Here is a 19,568-nt window from a genome sequence, read left to right as displayed (position 1 = left end):
GTTTTGTTCCATAATATATCAAGCTCTGTATTTTCATTTATTCTTAACCATCATCCATAAGTTAAGAATGCATCACAAAATTTGAGAAATGTTTGAAACATATGGAAAAATGCCATTTACTATTATTATCCATGCAAATTACATCAATGCTAAGAAATCGAGTTACTACATACATTACTCATGCACTACATAGAAAAAAATTGTAGTGTAATAACTGAGCCAGTAAATAAAGTTGAGTGGCACAAAATAATGGTATATCACACTGTAGAATATCAGTAAAATTCTACAAACATAAACACTTCTGCTTATATAAACACAGAAAAAGTTATGCAAAAATATGTTACAAATATCTATGTAGCACAAATCAGTGTAGCTGTATAAACATTTACATTGATAGTTTTAAAATGAAATATTCACTAAAGCACTCAGCATCAGTCAACTGCTCATTGCAGGCTTTGAAAATGGCCAGTATGACAATAATTTGCTTTTGGGAGGTACAAATACATGCTATAATATTGAACAAACATTCAGAAATTTACAGTCATTATCAGAAGCAATTCAGTATAAAAATACACATACTAAGAGATCATTTGTTATTTGAAGATCTAAAAATTTCTCTATACCTATAACAACTTCTAGTGTCAAATAATCCATCAGATTCTAGAGTTAGCCTCGTACTTACTCATTTCTTTTGCAATATGAAAAAAAAACTGATTTTCATCTATCATTAACATATGGTGCACACATAACTGACAGCTTATATATAAAAAGGTGATACCAGAATTAGAGAAAACAGATGAAATTGCAATATATATATATATATATATATATATATATATATATATATATATATATATATATATATATATATATATATATAGTGTATAAGTATTTGTGGACATATTGTATAAGTACTTCAATTGATATTTTGAAACAGGGCACAGTTTTAGTTAATGTAAATATGTGACACAAGTACTTGTACCTATAGGTATACAGTCAAGAACATAAGGAAAAAAGAGTGAAAAAGAGTTTGCTTCTGTAGTGAAGAGATATATGCTCAAGAACACATTGCTAACTACAATTAATTAACATATATTATTAAAAAATAATGCACATATACTGTTAGAGGAAAGAAACATGTAACCCATCAACTTTAAACAGGTAATGCAGGGCTATGTTTTAAAAATATGAAACAGAATATAGAAATATTTTGCAAAAAATTCTATTAAAAATTGACTACTCTTACCAAAGTTAAATTTTAATTAATGGAGGATTTCACAACATATTCTAAGTATGGGTTTCCCATAAGTAATGATATGATCCTTTCAGACTGACATCTGCTAACTTACCCGCTTTCTTTCATAACGTGTAATCTTATCTTGGAATGTTGATACTCTAGCAGACTTTGGGCGATGGGAAACTGGCTTTGTGGGGGAGCTTTTCTTTGTATTTTCTTTCTCTTTTTCCTCCTTGGAAATGGATCTGGAATTTAAAAGGGCAATTACTCTACATCAACATCCTGAACATCACTGAACTGATGCACCTGCTGTTTTAAAAAAAGGAATCATGTTTATGCCATAAGACCTAAACAATGACTTTGATTTGATATATTTATAAAACAACCATGAGTTATAAGAAACAAGTCAGTACAATACCAAAGAATATGGAAATAGTTAATCAAGAGACTGAACAGAAAGGAAAAGAGGAGATAGAGTGGAAAGAGCAGGAGAAGTTCTGCAGAATTTCATTCAAAAGAGACTCATCAGACAGTGGAGATCAATCAAACATTCCTTTGTTGTCAACAAAAGGGGGTGGAGGGAGCAGAGGAAGACAGCTGCACTCAGCACACAGACTTTTGTGAGGAGAGGAGTGATGTAGGGGACAACAAGTTCAGCTGTCTTCGTACTGTGCGAGTATGACAGCTAAGCTATATGCTTCACACTGAGTTTCAATGGATGTACAAGTGCCATGTCTTCCTACATATTGTAACCCATCTTCTCTGAGTAGTCATAGGCAGTGTCTGTCATGAACCCAGAATTGCCTCATAATTCTTTTTGTAACACAGAAACTAACAGCAAAATATGACATTCACAACCTAGTGTTAGCTACAATGCTGCACACAGTATTTTCATTGTCAGATCTGTAAAATTGGCAGTGACTTGACACAAGTAGCCCAAACTCTTCCAAAATCTACTAACTCAGAACTAGAGAGCACAGTGATCAAGAAAAGTTTGAAAGTGGCAGAAAATAGCATAGTTCCTCTTTTCCACACTTTCTTGCTTGACTGTACTTGGTAGGTTTGTCTGTTTTATCTTTCTCTCAGAATGACTAGACATTTCCCACACCACTTCATCTGACAGTTTTATTCTTCTGTTTTAGAAAATAAAATCTAAATTTTTAATATTTCCCCAATTATATACAAGTGCTTTGAATTTGGCACCAGTTTATATCTGTACAAATTACATTTTTGCCACTTTTCTGCAGATCTCAAGAAGCTTGTGGCATTCTTATGAGTTGTCAACCAAAGAGTTTCTATATCATTGTATGCTTTAGAATTCATACAGTTTACAAACATTTGTATTGAATTTTATATTAAACTTACATACTACCTAACAGCCCATTTGTAAATCAATTTGGCTACAATACTGAAATTGGTGCTACCAGTTCCGTATATGTTCAGTGATGGGAAATAGGTGTAGAATTAATTTTATTATTTCATTTATGCACAAATTTGAATAACTAATTTAACATACAGGAGACACCATCAAGGTGTATTGTTTCTTAATCATAAAAAAAGATAACCAACATAAATTCTATATAACTATAGAAACCTAAATTAATATTGAACAACAGTGGAAATTACTGGATGGAATAATACACAAAATAAGGGAAAGACAGACACTCACCTACAGCTGACTGACATGTGGCTCACAGAAACATGAACAGAGAAATATTTATACTAGCTTTCGAGCTCTTGCTCTTTCTTTAGTAGGTGTACACACATTCATGCAAACAACCACACAGAACACAAATGTAGATGCCTGTGGTCATGGGTGTGTGTGTTTGGGTGTCTGTGTATAAAATTTTCTTTTGCATATTCCTATGTGCAACACACATCAGTAAGCTATAGATGACTGGTTGCTTTTCCTTTATTTTGTTTTATAAAAAATGTTAATTCTAACATGAGTTCTCCAAAGACAGTGCTACAACCACTCAGAAATTCTATTATTAAATTATAGCAATTCAGTGTAAATTTGGAGTGTAAGCTTTTTTTATAAAAGCAACATGTGTGATATAGATGTGTCTGCCTTTAAATTTGTCATGAATCATCGTGAATGTATCAAGTACTGTTTGTAAAAAGAGTTTCAATCTGTGACACAGAAGCATGAAATTCTCTTCATTTCTGGTATTTTTCAAACATTCAGAATGATTTCCTGAAAATAAGTCTGAATTTTTTATGTACAAAGTTAAAATACAAAGATGCAGAGTAGTTAAAACATTTAGCTTTCTAACTAGTATAAGAACAAATCCCTGGGATATGTCTAGACAGATTTCTCCAGACTTTGTATTACACATATTTCTATTCAGATAAACAAACTACTCACCAAGTGACGGCAAAACACACACACAAAAGGAAGTTATAATTAGGCAAGCTTTCAGAGCCAGTGGCTCCTTCTTCAGGCAGAAGGGCTGACAGAGAAGGAAGAGGGGCGAAGGAAAAGAACTGGAGAGGTCTTAGGAAAAAGGGTAGATTTCAGGAAAGTCACCCAGTACCGCAGGCCAGGGGAGACTGACCAGATGGGATGAGAAGGAAAGACTGATAGTTGGGGACTGCATCAGACAAGATTTGAAAACCTAAGAGGTTAAAGGTGGAAGACACGGTAATATGCAAGACAGAGATTGCTGCTTAAACATCATGCATGAGTTAATAAGAGTGAAAAGCTAAGAGCATCGTAGGATCATATGTAACAGAGAAAGGGAGGGGGGGGGGGGGGGTGAAAAATAGATGGGTAAGACAATGAAAGATGTATTACACTAAAATGGAGTGGACAAAAGAGTAGTTACTGTGAAGAATTGCTGAGACAGAAGAAATTAATGTAAATTAAAGCCAGGTGGGTGGCAAGAACCAAGCTATTCTACATGTGGTGTGCACAACATGCACAGTCTCCCACCTTTAAGCTCTCAGGTTTTCAAATCTCATCCAATGCTGTTCCCAACAATCAGTCTTTCCTTCTCATCCCGTCTGGTAAGTCTCCTCTCACCTGTGGTTCTGGCTGACTTTCCTGAAATCTACCCCTTTTCCTAGACCTCTACAGTTCTTTTCCTTCACCCCTCTTCCCTCCGCTTCAACCATTCTGCCTGGAGAAGGAGCCACTGACTCCAAAAGCTTGCCTAATTATAACTTTCTTTTGTTTGTGTATTCTGCCACTGCTCGGTTAGTAGATTTTTTTATCCATTCAATTAACTTATTTTGTCAAATATTGATTTTTTCATATGTTACATATTTCTATTTGCAGTTTTTCTTGTTTTCATTCCCTCAAAATATTGTTCCATACTGACAGTATCTGTGGGATGCTCTCTATCCCTTCTCCACAACTGATGCACAAAGCAGTACTGCACAGGAAAGACTGTGTCATTTGTTTAACAGTTAGTGAACATGTGAAGACCTAGACAACTTTTTTTAACCAAAAATATCCCAGGGAATTTTACACAGTCATTTTTATTAAGCTTCTAGTTCTTTGCATAATTACAAAATAATTTAATTTTGAATGCTCAGATTTAAACTGTGTTAGTTAAATGTTTGCAGAGTTTAATCTTAATCTAATTAGGCTATGGTGCCTGTAGTACTTGGAAAAAATTCTCTATGGCTTCAATGAACATACACATCTCATCTGTACATAAAAAAGAATGGCATTTTATATTTAATGCTAAAACAGTTACAGAAAATAAAAACAGGATTGAACTCAGTACAGGACCTAATGGGCTATCTGAAAAATAATTTGAAAACTAAAAAATTATTGGCTGTGTCTTGAGGTAAAATTAGTTTCTTTCTGTTGATAATATGATCAAAATTATCTACAACCCGGGTCCCATATCCATATTTTGCCAATTTGTAGAGCAGCAGATGGGAGTCAACCTGTCAAATGGTTCATGGACTGAGCCAAGACAGTATGACCACCTACATAATAGTGGGTTCATCCACCTTTGGTACATGGTACAGTAAAATTACTGCGTGACACAGATTTGACAAGCCACTGGTAGGTTTCTGGAAGTATGTGGCACCAGATGCCTATGCACAGCTCCTGCAATTCCCATAAATTATGGGTCTGTGGCTTGCAGGCACAGAGATGATGCAAAATAATGGCCCAGATGTGTTCCGTTGGTTTAAGTGAAACTGGTGGACAAGACATCAATGAGTTCACTGTCATGCTTCTCAAACCACTGTAGCATGATTCTGGCCTTGTGACAATGACAGTTATCCTGCTGGAAGATGCCATCACCATTGGGAAAGACATCAAGCAAGAAGGTATGTAGGTATCCACATTAATGTTCACATAGCCTACAGCTGTAATGGTGCCTTCAGTTTTTACCACAGGTACTACAAAAGCCCAAGTGAACATCATCCACAGCATAATACTACTCCCACCGGCCTGCATCTATGGTGCTGTACATATTTCAAGCAGTCATTCACCTAGATGATGGGATATCTGGATACAACCATTGACCTAGTGTAACAAGAAATCTGATTTATCCAACCAGGCAACACATTTCCCTTGATCTATGGTCCAATCTCAGATATCCTGTTCACACTGCAATTGTAGATGATGATGTCATGGGGCCAACATGGAAACACATAGGAGGATCTGCTATGGAGTCCCATGTTCAACAATGTGAGCTAAATAGTGTGCTCCAAAACACTTGTTCCTACATCAGCATTCTACTCTATCATCAGATCCGTCGCCTACTCGTGGTTTCACTGTCCTTCATTCACTGTCAAACAGACATGAAATACCCACAACAGTAGTACTTAGACATGAAATTCCCACAACAGTAGTACACAAACAGCCAACCACCTTCACTATTTCTGAGAAGTTCATTCCCAGACACCATGCCATAACAACCTGCCCCATGGGAAAGTCATTTATGTCAGTATCTTCCCTCATTTGTGGCCAATGATTCCTCATTTGTCTCTGCTTCTCTAACATACATTCCTTCCTGTGTCATGTGGCCACAGTGCAATTGGGTGGCATCCCAGTCTCATGGTGGGCAGTGATCAAAATGTTTTGGCTCAGAAGTGTATCTTAAAATGTTGTCGTATTAGCTGGCCAATATATCTTCAGTGCTATTTCCCACCATATCCAGCTGCTAATGTAACTGGTAAGCTACAACATAAATTACCTTGGCACAACAAGTCTTCATAGTTGGATTTCACAGTAAACAGTTGCTGTATATAGATGTTCAGCATTTAATACAACATCTAATTCTGATTCTGATTCCAATGTAATGCCTGAGAAATGGTTAAGCAAATTCTATATACGCAAATATGCAGTCTCCACTACAAAGTAGAAGAACAATCATTCCAAACAATATGTAGCCCCCTGCTAAAAAATATCTCTGCAAATATGAATGAAAATATATCTGAGACATATTTTGCGAATTTTGTGTTTGTATCAGGAGAAAAAGGGAACTGTATCTGTCAGTCACAAGCAAACATTAAAGCACTGTGAGAAAAATATAGTCACACCTAGTAACAAAATAAAGATGATATGAGACATAATGAAGAAGAAGACTGGTGGAACTAGAGGTGAGGAGGTGCAGATAGCTTTAAGAATAAAAGATATATTGTTAACAGTTGTGTATGGTGCTGCAAAAATTTTAACAAACATTTCATAACCATTATTAAAAAGGTGAAGATGTCAGATTCAGTAGATGGTGCCATATCTTCAACCAGATATTACAAATAACTGCAGTAATATGAATAGAACCTGCACAATACCAGAAGAAGTAATGTCCACCATCAAATCCTTAACATAAAGAAAAATTCTAAAAGATATGATAAATGATCAACAAAGTGTAATTGAAGAATATTTCTCTGAGTTTAGTAAGATTAAGTTATTTCTGTGACCAGTCATTTATCACTGGAACATTTCCCAATTGGTTAAATATGCTGAAGTTAAGTTTCTTTATAACAAAGGATCTAATGAAGCACTAGAAAAAAATCTGCCAAATTTCAATTTTGTTGGCATTCACAAAATTTTTAGAAACAAATGAATTCTTAACCATCTGATTAATAATAATGTGTTGTCAGAGTCACAGTTTAGATTTCTACAGGCTCCTGATACTGAGAAGGAAATTTACTTGTACAGCAAGAATGAACTTAAATTTTTTAAATGAAAAATTACAAGCTACTTGTATAGTCAATGATGTGTCAAAGGGATTCTGTGTAAATCACAACATTCTTTTAAATAATCTGGAACATTAGTGTTGACAGGAAAGGGCTCAAAATGTCTCAGATCATATCTCTCTGAGAGGAAAAAAACAGTGTCAATAGGAAATTGTCCTGTGTTACGCCATCAATATTATCCAATTAGGAATTAATTACATGTGGTGTCCCACAAGGTTTCATCCAATGGCCTTCACTTTTTCTTGTGTGTATTAACAATGTTTCATCAGTAACAGTACCTAATGCCAAGTTTGTTTTGTTTGCAGATGACATAAACATTAAAGTAAATGGAAAGTTACATATTTTTGGAAAGAGATGTTAATGAAATTTTTATGGACATTAATAAATGGTTCCTAGCCAATTCTCTGTCATTACCTTTGCAAACAGACACTATATGCAACGCAGAACTTGTAATAAGGGGTTTCCTCCCAGTATATGTCTAAAATATGACAACAAGCAGACAGAACAAGTTGACAGTGTTCAATTCTTGAGACTATAACATGATAACAAATTCAGCTGGGAGCAGAATACTAAAGAGCTGCTGAAAGGCCTCAACAAATTGTTGTTAGCAATTTGCATCTTGTCAGATATAGGTGGTATGAAAAAAGAAGATAACATACTCTACTTGCTTACATTCCCTAATGTCATATGGTATAATTTTTAGGGTAACTTACCAAACAAAACTAAGGTTTTCTTAGTCCAAAAGTATGCAATACAAATTATTTGTGGTGTGAACTCATGAGTGTCTTGCTGAAGCCTGTTCAATGAGCTGGGGATACTATCTACTGTTTCCCAATATAATTACCCACTAAACGAAATTTATCATAAATAACATCTCATTTTCAAACTACCAGTTCAGTTCATGGAACCAATAATAAATAGAAATAAGAATAATCTAAATAAAGATTTAAAGTCATTTACTTTGATTTATAATGGTGTCCCTTAGTCAGGAACACAAATTGTTAGTGTGACCAGCAGCCATAAGAAGTTTAGCTACTAATAAAAGTCAGTTTAAGAGTAGCCTGGAAGGGGTGGCCAATTCCTAATCCACTGATGATTTTCACAGTAGAAACAAGCTTCTGTCAAGAAGTGAATATTATCTGTATTTTTGTAAGGTTTGACCCATGTTTATTCACATTTTCTAAGAGCTTGCATATTTTTTCCACGCATTAGCTTTTTGGCAAGATGTCCTTGCTGTGAAATAGTGTAATCTGTTTTTATTTTAAGTGCTTCGTGATGCTGTGACCTTAGTGTACTGTGTGTAACTTTGCAGAACAGATTTTATGGTTTGCTTATTCTTCTTGTTTATATTTTGTGTCCATCCTAATTTCAGTAATGCCACAGTTGGTTAATTTTATCTCTTGTTGAGGTCTGTTTGTTCTTTCTCAATTAGTCATAACTGCTTTGTTAATATTGTTTTGAGATTTGATAAGGTTTTTTACACAGCATGACACACATGTGGACTGGGATTGTTGTGTGCAGGCACAAGAAGAATTGACCACTGTCTGGAAACAGCTGAAATCTGTGTTGGCCACAACTGACAATCTTCAGAAAGCTCCTCAAGCTGCAAAAGTATTATGGCATCAGTAGTGAAACATATGACACCTATGGTACTGTTGGTATCCCTTGTAATACTGCTGTCATTGTGTTTTATGTTACACAACATGAGTCTTCACTTGAGTACAAGTGGAAATGCCCATTTCTGTTCTATGATGGTTTCAATTCAGAGGTGTAATATGTCTACATCTGCTGAGGAAAAGAGAAAAATCTCAGAGCTGCTTGTCCTGGTATGCAATAGGATAGACAGGATGACATGTGCTATGTTATTCGGTCACCTGATGTCACTTAATGTCTGCCTTGCTGTGAAACCTCTTCAATGCCTGTGCATCTCTGATACAATAAGAGATTCTGATCACATGTGAAGTATGCTAATGGCAAGACACAATCAATGCCTTCTCTGCTGTGATAGCAGTGGAGATACTATCAAAGACACTGCTGCCAAAGCAGAGTTACTAAGCACAGTCTTACGAAATGTCCTCACAAAAGAAGACGATGTAAATATTCCAGAATTTGAATTGAGAATAGCTGCCCACATGAGACATAGAGAACATAGAAGTAAATATCCTCAGAGTAGTGAAGCAACTTAAATCACTTAATAAAAGCAAGTCTTCTGGTCCAGATTGTATACCAATTAGGTTCCTTTCAGAGTATGCTGATGCAATAGCTCCATACTTAAAAATCATATACAACCATTTGCTTGATGAAAGATTTGTACCCATAGGCTGAAAAGTTGTACAGGTCACACCAATATTCAAGAAAGGTAGTATGACTAATCCATTAAATTACATGCCCATATCATTAACATCAATATACAACAGGATTTTGGAACATATATTGTGTTCGAACATTATGAATTACCTAGAAGAAAATGGTCTACTGATGCACAGTCAGCATGGATTTAGAAAACATTGTTCTTGTGAAACACAACTAGCTCTTTACTTGCATGAAGTGCTGAGTGCTATTGATGAGGGATTTCAGATTGATTCCATATTTCTGGATTTCTGGAAGTCTTTCGACACTGCACTACACAAGCGGCATGTAGTGAAATTGTGTGCTTATGGAATATCATCTCAGTTATGTGACTGGATTTGTGATTTTCTGTCAGAGAGGTCACAGTTCGCAGTAGTTGATGGAAAGTCATTGAGTAAAACAGAAGTGATTATAGGCCCTTTGCTGTTCCTTATCTATATTAACAATTTGGGTGACAATCTGAGCAGCCATCTTAGGTTGTTTGCAGATGACGCTGACATTTATTGACTATAAAGTCATCAGAAGACCAAGACAAATTGCAAAATGATTTAGAAAATATATCTGTATGGTGCAAAAATTGGCAACTGACCCTAAATTACGAAAAGCATGAGGTCACCCACATGAGTGCTAAAAGGAATTCATTAAATTCGGTTACACAATAAATCAGTCAAATGTAAAGCCCGTAAATTCAACTAAATACCTAGGAATTTTTCATTGCTGCAGATCTTCTCACAAAATTCCAATCACCAACTTTCTCCTATGAATGCAAAAATATTTTGTTGGCAGTGACCTACATAGGGAGAAATGATCACCATGATAAAATAATGGAAATCAGAGCTTGTATCAAAAGATATAAGTGTTCATTCTTTCCACGTGCTGTATGAGATTGGAATAATAGGGAATTGTTAAGGTGGTTAAATGAACCCTCTGCCAGGCACTTAAATGTGACTTGCAGAGTATCCATGTAGATGTAGATGATTTGGTGCACATTTTTGGAATATACAGACCTGCTCCCTGGGCATGGAAAAGCTCAATGTAATGGAGCAGCTGTTAGTAAGCTGTATCATGAATATTTTCTGCAGTGTAGCATGCCATCACACAAACTTTTTGTTCAAGTTATGCAGTGGCTCTGAGACACAGGTACCTTCACCATGAGAAGGCAATGCAACATGCCCAAATTTGAAGAAGGTGTACTGCATCACATTGAAAAGAATCTTTCAACAAGTACATAAAAACAACTGTGCATGCAATTAGTGTTAGTCACAGTATCACCTGGGATGTTCTGCATGAGCAACAATTACAACTATATCACTTACAAAGGGTACACACCTTGGGTCCAGCCAATTTTCCACAATGCGTTGCCTATTGCACGTGGTTCCTACACTGCTGCATCAACATGCCCTGTTTCCATGTTGAGTTCTGTTTGCAGATGAATATAAGATCACTAGGGACCATGTTCTGAATTCATGAAACCGCCATATCTGGGCAGGCAAAAACCTTGTACCATGCACCTTCAGGGGTTTCAGCACAGGAATGGTGCTAATGTGTGGGCAGGTATTCTGGACAGTCATGGGATTGGGCCATACCTCCTTCCAGTCAAGCTAATTGGATTCTTCTAAAAACATATTGGACCTGTTCTTGGAAGCTGGCCAACTGAATGTCCATCAGGAAATGTGCTTTAAGCATGGTGGTGCACCATCTCATTTCTCAATTGTGGTTTGGAGACATCTCAACAAATGATATAGTGGGAGATGGATAGGCCGAGGTGGTCCAAATACATGCCCACCACAATTGCTGGATTTAGCTCCAATGGACTACTTCTTGTGGGGTTGTATGGAAAGTTTAATTTATGAGACTCCTGTAGAGACAGAGGAAGACTTGCTGACATTATTTCTGGCCACTGCACTGCAAATTGAAGAGACACCAGGTGCCATGGAGAGTGTGTATCAGAACATGTTTCACAGGTACAATGTCTGTAACAATACTGGTGGTCATCACATCACCACTGCTGTTGCACTGCATCAGTACTATTCTGTATGTACAGTATGCTGAGTTCTTTTTTGTTCTGGAATAATGCAAACACATAATGTTTAAGTGTTAATACAAATAAATGTGCTTAAGTGATAAATGGATGCTTCATTATGTTTCCTTTCAAATTGTTACCTAATAACTGTACTGGGTCACACCTGATTCGGTTCCTTACGCAGAAGTGGACAAGTTAAACATCTGAATTGAAAACATCATAGCACAGAAACAGTACATTTCTGGACATGGGTTCATATTCAAAATGTTATGTACTTACTCCCCTCCAGAAATCCTAGATGTTTGTAACAGGAATTTCCAAACACCCTATAGAATGCTGTTTTCCAGCTGTTCTCTTATCAACAAATAACACAAAGTCAATTAAAATGTGGAGTACTGAAAGCTGCATGCCACAACCACCACAAGGAGTTGCATCCTACACAGCTAAAAGAAGAATCATCATTACACTATGGACGGTTTCATGAAATGCAGCTTGTAATGTATCATCTCTGACCACTGAGTGTCCCAATGATAAATGACAGATCATCTTAACAATGGCATTGTAATACACAAAAGAAATGTACAATGAGTCATATTATGTAGTCTATGTCAGTTTATGCATGAAGAATTTACTAATTTGTTTCCTCAGATTTTCATGTGCACTAGAATTCAGAAATATGAAACCTCTTTTCCCTGTCATTACAAACACTGACGTACATTCTGTATATTCTGGACTGCTTTAACTGTTGGATAAAATTGGAGGATGGTCTGCACAGCAAATAAGGTAAGGAATTTAAAAATCATTAGAGAGATACAACCTGAGAACACAATCAGGAATGATAATGAGGCAGCCAAGGATGAAACTATGCCTGAACTTATAAGTTTTTATCAAATGAAAATCTTTGTTCTCATCTGAAATGTTTAAATTTGTTCCTACATGTACACATGTTTTGTCATGAGCTGGGTAGGGTCCTCCAACCACCTCTAGATTTTGATGATCTAACATGCCAGTTGGACAGAATTTGGCATGATACCTCTCAGGACGACATCCAGGAACTCTACGAACCAATGCCAAGCTGAATAAATGCTTAAATAGGCACCAGAGGAGGACCAATACATTATTGACTTGCTCAATTTGTGAAGCCCTTTCTCTTGAATAAGTCATCCAATTTTTCTGAAACTGTAATCATTTGTTTGTCTTTTATTTATTTATTTATTGTCTTAAGAGTGTATTACACTCTGGCTGAAAATGAGACAACATATGCTGATATATTTTGTGCAGGTGGTGCTGGACAGCTTTTAGGGATGTTAAGAATTTCATTGTACAATACACAACTGTACAAACTTCCTTTCACAGAGGAAAATTGATTTTGGTCTTGCATCAATAACTGGAAGGTGGTCTGGTGCAGACAAAAATCAAGTGTCTTCAGCAAAAATAAAGTAGCACAGTTGTGTATTGTACAATGCAGTTCTTAATATGTAGATATATTTTAGGATAAGTATACTTTCTTGGGTATTTCTTGAGAAGTACGAGATTTATATGACCACGGAAACTAGATGTCATTTTTGCCAAAATGTTCTATTCATAGTTTATAAATACCACTATTTCTTATTTACTGGTGCATATTTGTTGATTCCTTACAGCCATTTCATCACAATAATATCTGCCATAATATAGCTGTTGGCTTTTCACAGTACTTATTGCAGCAGCAGCAGCAGAGAAGACATGGCTGCAAAACCTGATCTTTAGTACACATACTTGATAACATTTTGATTTACAATAAGCTCTAAATAAATGAATATTGTAATCAACTGTGCATTTGTAACAGTGAACCAAAAATCAGTGCATGATATGTAGTGATTAACTCAAACAAATTTTTTGATACATAATGCTAAATTAAAAGATTATTTTAAGCTATTTTTCTGTTATCTGACTTCATATCACTATTGCAGTTGATTATTTGAATATGTGATGATTCTTTTATCTTGTGACAACAATGAATTCTCTGTGAATATGTAATGTTGAGCTCATGTACATGTCTCTCTGAATTCCTTCAGAGAGACAGAGTAGTGTGTTTACATTTTGCGGCATGCACTGCAGCTGTAGTGGTTATAAAGCTAAGTACTGACAAACTTATTTGTGCACTTTTATATAGTTATTAAATTTAACAGTTTTCGGTGGTGTTTCATGCCATTTGTGACAAAATAATGATATAATAAACTTTTGGAAACACTCACTCACCGTGTTTTTTAGAGTTTTCTGTGTGCTGAAGTCATTTAGTAAATGAAACTTCCTGGCAGATTAAAACTGTGTGCCTGACCGAGACTCGAACTCAGGACCTTTGCCTTTCGCGGGCAAGTGCTCTACCATCTGAGCTACCAAAGCACGACTCACGCCCAGTCCTCACAGCTTTACTTCTGCCAGTACCTCTTCTCCTACCTTCCAAACTTTACAGAAGCTCTCCTGCGAACCTTGCAGAACTAGCACTCCTGAAAGAAAGGATACTGCAGAGACATGGCTTAGCCACAGCCTGGGGGATGTTTCCATTCTGGAATCATTTAGTAAATTTTGTGCTTTAGTTTTCAACTGACATTTCTTATTGTTTCTAGTGAAATATTTCCATAAAATTTTCATTCAGTGGTTTAACTTCATTTAGTGTTCCAGTGGCTGTTTGAATTTTTTGGTTTTAGCTAATAATTTTGTGAAGTTTTGTTGGTATTGGTATTAGCTATGGTGTAGTAATATTAACACAAGTAGTTGCTTTCTTAGTAGGCAGAGAATTTTGAAACCGTTATTGTTAGTTCTATAAATAGTTCTACTGGTGTCACTGAACTTTGGTAACGTAGACATATGGTTTTTCTCAGTAACTGTAAAATTTTACCATGAGTGAGAAGTGTGGGCTCTGTCATAGGTTTGTGAGTAGTGGGTTACGGTGTGGGATTTGTTCAAAGTATTTTCATTCGGGGGAATGCAGTGGGGAAGCTAGTGGTTATTTTAGTGAGATCCTCTCCTGGTAATGCAGAATCTGTAGTAGAAATAAGCTGACAGAAGAGCAGGAGCATAAGATCTGTGCCCTTCAGGTGAAATTACAACGCACAATGGAAGAACTAGATAGGTTGAGGAGGGTGAAGTGTGGTGGGGAATGGGAACTGGCAGTTCGCAAGAAGGCAGCTAGGAAGAGGAGGTATTCAGACAGTTTTACTTTGCGTATATGCAATAGATTTGACCAACTGTCAGAGCTGAGTGGAGAGGAGTCTTGTGTAGCTGTAGATGTAGGGAACATGTAGCAGCCCTCAGCAATTAGGAGGCCTATGTTTGTTGCAAAGTCTAACAGAAAGAAGAAGGTTATGCTGCTAGGTAGTTCTCATGGTAAAGGTGTGGGCCAACAGTTGCAGGAAGTGTAGGGGAGTGAGTACCAGGTCACCAACATTGTGAAGCCTAGAGCAGTGTTGGCTCAAGTGACTGACAGCATAGGGGAGTTATGTAGCAATTTTACAAAGGAGGATCAGCTGGTAAAGATAGCTACTCAAACTGGTGGCACTAATGTGCATTTTGTGCAACTGTTTCAGCATCATGATTGGCCTCACTTTAATGCGGTTGTTAGGCGCGCTGATATGGGGCTGAAGAGGGTACCGATGGCAGAGGGCATTGGTCACATCTCAGTGGTGCCAGTTGGGTCTATCAGCAGATCAGGTTTCACTAGTCATGGCCTGCACCTCAATAGGTATGGGAAGGGGAGGCTGCCTAAGCTTATTGGTGACAATGTAGTGGGTGGTGGTGGTGGTGGTGGTGGTGGTGGTGGTGGGGCCACTCATGGAAAAATTCCTGTAGTAGTTGGTGTTAGAGCATCACCTTTTTTAGATTGAAGTCAGCTGATAAGTATACCTGCTTAAAGGAAGTCCCTCTAACTAAGGGCTCACCTTATGAGGATGTAATGTTTCCAAGTAGATAAGGAATTAGCATATTTCATCAAAATATAGGAGGTATTAGAGATAAAGATAAAGTTAGTGAACTGCTTATAGATATTGAGTCTGAAATTATTGGTATATCAGAGCACCACTTAAATAATTTGGCAATTCAGGGGCTTCCTTTACCAGGATACAGATTAGCAGGCTGTTTCTCAAGTTCCTTGAGGGTTGGGGGAGTGGCTATGTATGTAAAAAACAGTATTCCATTTGAATCCATAGATGTATCACGACACTGCACTGAACAGATATTTGAATGTTGTGCATGGGCAGTTGAATTTAGTGAAACCAAACTTCTAATTGTTGCTGTTTATAGGTCCCCTAACTCCAACTTCAGAGCATTTCTACTCAAGCTATAGAGGTTCTTGATTCACTTTGTACGAAGTACCAGAAATTACCAGAATGAGATTTTCACTCTACTGTGGAGTGTGCGCTGATATGAAACTTCCTGGCAGATTAAAACTGTGTGCCTGACCGAGACTCGAACTTGGGACCTTTGCCTTTCGTGAGCAAGTGCTCTACCATCTGAGCTACCGACGCATGACTCACGCCCGGTATTCACAGCTTTACTTCTGCCAGTATCTCGTCTCGTCTCCTCTCCTAGGAGACGAGATACTGGCAGAAGTAAAGCTGTGAGTACCGGGCGTGAGTCGTGCTTCGGTAGCTCAGATGGTAGAGCACTTGCCCGCGAAAGGCAAAGGTCCCGAGTTTGAGTCTCGGTCGGGCACACAGTTTTAATCTGCCAGGAAGTTTCATACCAGAAATTAGTTATATGTAGTGACTTCAATGTTAATTTTGTATATGATGGTGCAAGAAAAGGGATGTTGGTAGATCTCCTAAATTTATATGATCTGATGCAGACTGCATTTTTTTCCAACTAGGGTGCAAGGGAACAGTAGCACAGCCATAGACAATATTTTTATTCATTCTTCATTACTAGATGGGCATTCTGTTACTAAAAATGTGAATGGCCTTTCAGACCATGATGAAAAAATTTTAACTCTAAAAGGCTTTTGTACTTAAACCAATGTCATATTTAATCGCAAACTATGTAGCAAAGTTAATTCAGCAGCAATAGAGAGTTTTTTAAACCTTGTCAAGGAACAAGAGTGGCAGGATGTTTATGGTGCAGATAACATAGATGATAATTACAATGCTTTCCTTAACACATTTCTCATGCTCTTTGAGAGTTGCTTTCCATTAGAACATTCTAAATGGGGAACTAGCAGTAATAGGAGGCAGCCCGGGTGTCTGACTAGTGAGATAAGAATATCTTGTAGAACAAAGCCAGAATTATATCAAAATGTTAGAAGTAGTCACAATCAAGCTATAGTAGCCCATTACAAACAGTATTGTAAGGTGCTTAAAAATGTTATTAGGACGGTAAAGAGTATGTGGTATGCAAGTAGAATAGCTAATTCACAGGGTAAAATTAAAACCAAATGGTCAGTTGTGAAGGACTGGTCAACAGCACAAGGTTGACGATATAAAGACAGTTTGCAGTAAAAATATTTCTGTTACTGGTAAATCAGATATATGCACAGTATTTAACAATCTTTTCTGAGCATTGCTGGTCAATTAAATAAAGATTTAGTTTCTACAGGAAATAATATAACTTTCTTGGCAAATGCCTTTCCAAGATTGGTGTCTGAAATACTCCTCTGTGATACAGACAAGAGGGAGATTGAGTCAATAACTAAACCACTGAAGATTAAGGACTCTCATGGTTATGATGGAGTGTCTAGCAGAATATTAAAGTACTGTGCTGCACATTTTAGCTCTGTATTTAGCCATATTTGTAATTTTTCCTTTAGGAATGTTCAGTTTCCTGAGTGATTAAAGTACTCAATCATAAAGCCGCTTTATAAAAAGAGAGAAAGGGATAAAATAGATAATTTTAGATCTATTTGTATGCCATCAGTGTTTGCCAAAGTTATTGAAAAGGCTGTGTATGTAAGGGTAATTGTTCACCTTATATCACACGATTTGCTATCGAATGTACAGTTTGGCTTTAGAAATCGTTTAACAACTGAAAATGCTGTAGGCTCTTTTCTTTGTGAGGTACTGGATGGGCTAAACAAAAGGTTTCAAATGCTTGGCATATTTTTTTTATTTAACTAAGGCATTAGATTGTGAAGATCACAAAATATTGCTCCAGAAGTTGGACCATTACGGAATACGGGGAGTAGCTCACAATTGGTTCACCTCTTACTTTAGCAACAGGCAGCAAAAGGTCATTATTCACAATGTTGATAATGGCTGCAATGTGGGATCTGAGTGGGGTACTGTCAAGTGGGGAGTGCCCCATGGATCAGTGTTGGGGCCACTCCTGTTCCTTATTTACATAAATGATATGCCCTCTAGTATTTCAGGTAACTCTAAAATATTTCTGTTTGCTGATGCTAGGTAGTAAAGGATGTTGTGGGTAACATTGGCTCAGTTTCAAATAGTGCAGTACATGACCTCAGTTCATGGCTTGTAGAAAATAAACTAATGCTAAATCGCAGTAAGACTCAGTTTTTACAGATTCTGACATGCAATTCAACAAAATCTGATGTTATAATTTCACAGAACAGGCATATGATTAGTGTAAGTGAACAGTTCAAATTTCTAGGTGTTCAAATAGATAGTAAGTTGTTGTGGAAAGCCCACTTTCAGGATCTTGTTCAAAGACTTAATACTGCCATTTTTACTATTTGAATGGTATCAGAAGTGAGTGATCATTCGACACGAAAATTAGTCTAATTTGCTTATTTTCATTCACTTATGTCATATGGTATTATATTTTGGGTTAACTCTTCCCACTCTAAAAGGATATTTTTGGTTCAGAAACAGGCAGTTTGAGCAGTAAGTGGTGTAAGTTCACAAACCTCTTGTCGACCCCTGTTCACGAGTCTGGGTATTTTGACAATGGCCTCTCAATATATATATATATTCCTTACTGTCATTTTTTGTTAACAACATTAGCTTATTCCCAAGAATAAGTAGCTTTCACTCGGTTAATACTCGGCAGAAATCAAAGCTGCATTTGGATTGGACTTCCTTAACTCTTATGCAAAAAGGTGTGTAGTATACTGCTGCATCCATTTTCAATAAGCTACCACTTGAATTCAAAAATCTTAGCAGTAATTTATGCGCTTTCAAATCGAAACTGAAGAGTTTTCTCATGGGTCACTGCTTCTATTCTGTCGAGGAGTTCCCTGAAAAATTAAGCTGATTCTTATTGTATTGTTGATTAAGTTTACTTAAACTTATAGACTCACTTTTTTCGAGTTCATAAACATTTATTTTGATCTGTTATTACTTTTATGTTGTTATTTTATGAGGCAACCTCATAGAGTTGCTTTTGTTACCTGCTGAGAATAATTGAGACTCCATAACAAATTCTTCTATTCTTAAATGGGGCAGTGCATGTTCCATCGGGCCACATTTGTAAATTTATTGCAATATTTGAATGGGAGTTCTATTTTATTGCTTTGCAGCCATTCAGTAATATGAGAGCTATTTTTTAACCTCCAGTCAGTCACAAAATAAAAACAACACTGAAAGTCTGATGAAACTTTGTGCAGTGTCTCTAGTATCCCCACTATTGTGTCACATCACACTTTAGTTCTGATTGCATATTGAGCACGTAAAGATGCCAAGATAATAGTGTCTCCCACCAAGTGTGAAGTGCTCATGAGGAGTTTTATCTAATTTCATGATGCCCACATAAAGTAACTGTCATGCATTTCCTTGTTCATGACAATTCTCGGCCACATACTGCAACAGAAACAAAGATGTTTCTGCTGTGTTCGACCACCCTCCATACAGCCAGGGCTTTGAT

At 36.8% G+C, this 19,568-nt stretch overlaps 1 protein-coding gene across 1 annotated transcript in view; it reads right to left on the bottom strand.

The window, feature by feature from the left end:
- Positions 1-19,568, bottom strand: part of LOC124556058 (stress response protein NST1-like) — a 630,068-nt gene that overhangs the window by 182,229 nt on the left and 428,271 nt on the right. Inside the window, exon 9 of the mRNA XM_047130088.1 lies at positions 1,350-1,482. Within this exon, the coding sequence (XP_046986044.1) occupies positions 1,350-1,482 (133 nt within the window). The remainder of the gene's footprint in view (positions 1-1,349; positions 1,483-19,568) is intronic.

Source organism: Schistocerca americana, chromosome X (assembly GCF_021461395.2).
Source record: "Schistocerca americana isolate TAMUIC-IGC-003095 chromosome X, iqSchAmer2.1, whole genome shotgun sequence".
Lineage (NCBI taxonomy): Eukaryota > Metazoa > Arthropoda > Insecta > Orthoptera > Acrididae > Schistocerca > Schistocerca americana.
The sequence above is the reverse complement of the archived record's forward strand: the minus strand, read 5'-3'. Positions and strand labels throughout refer to the sequence as shown.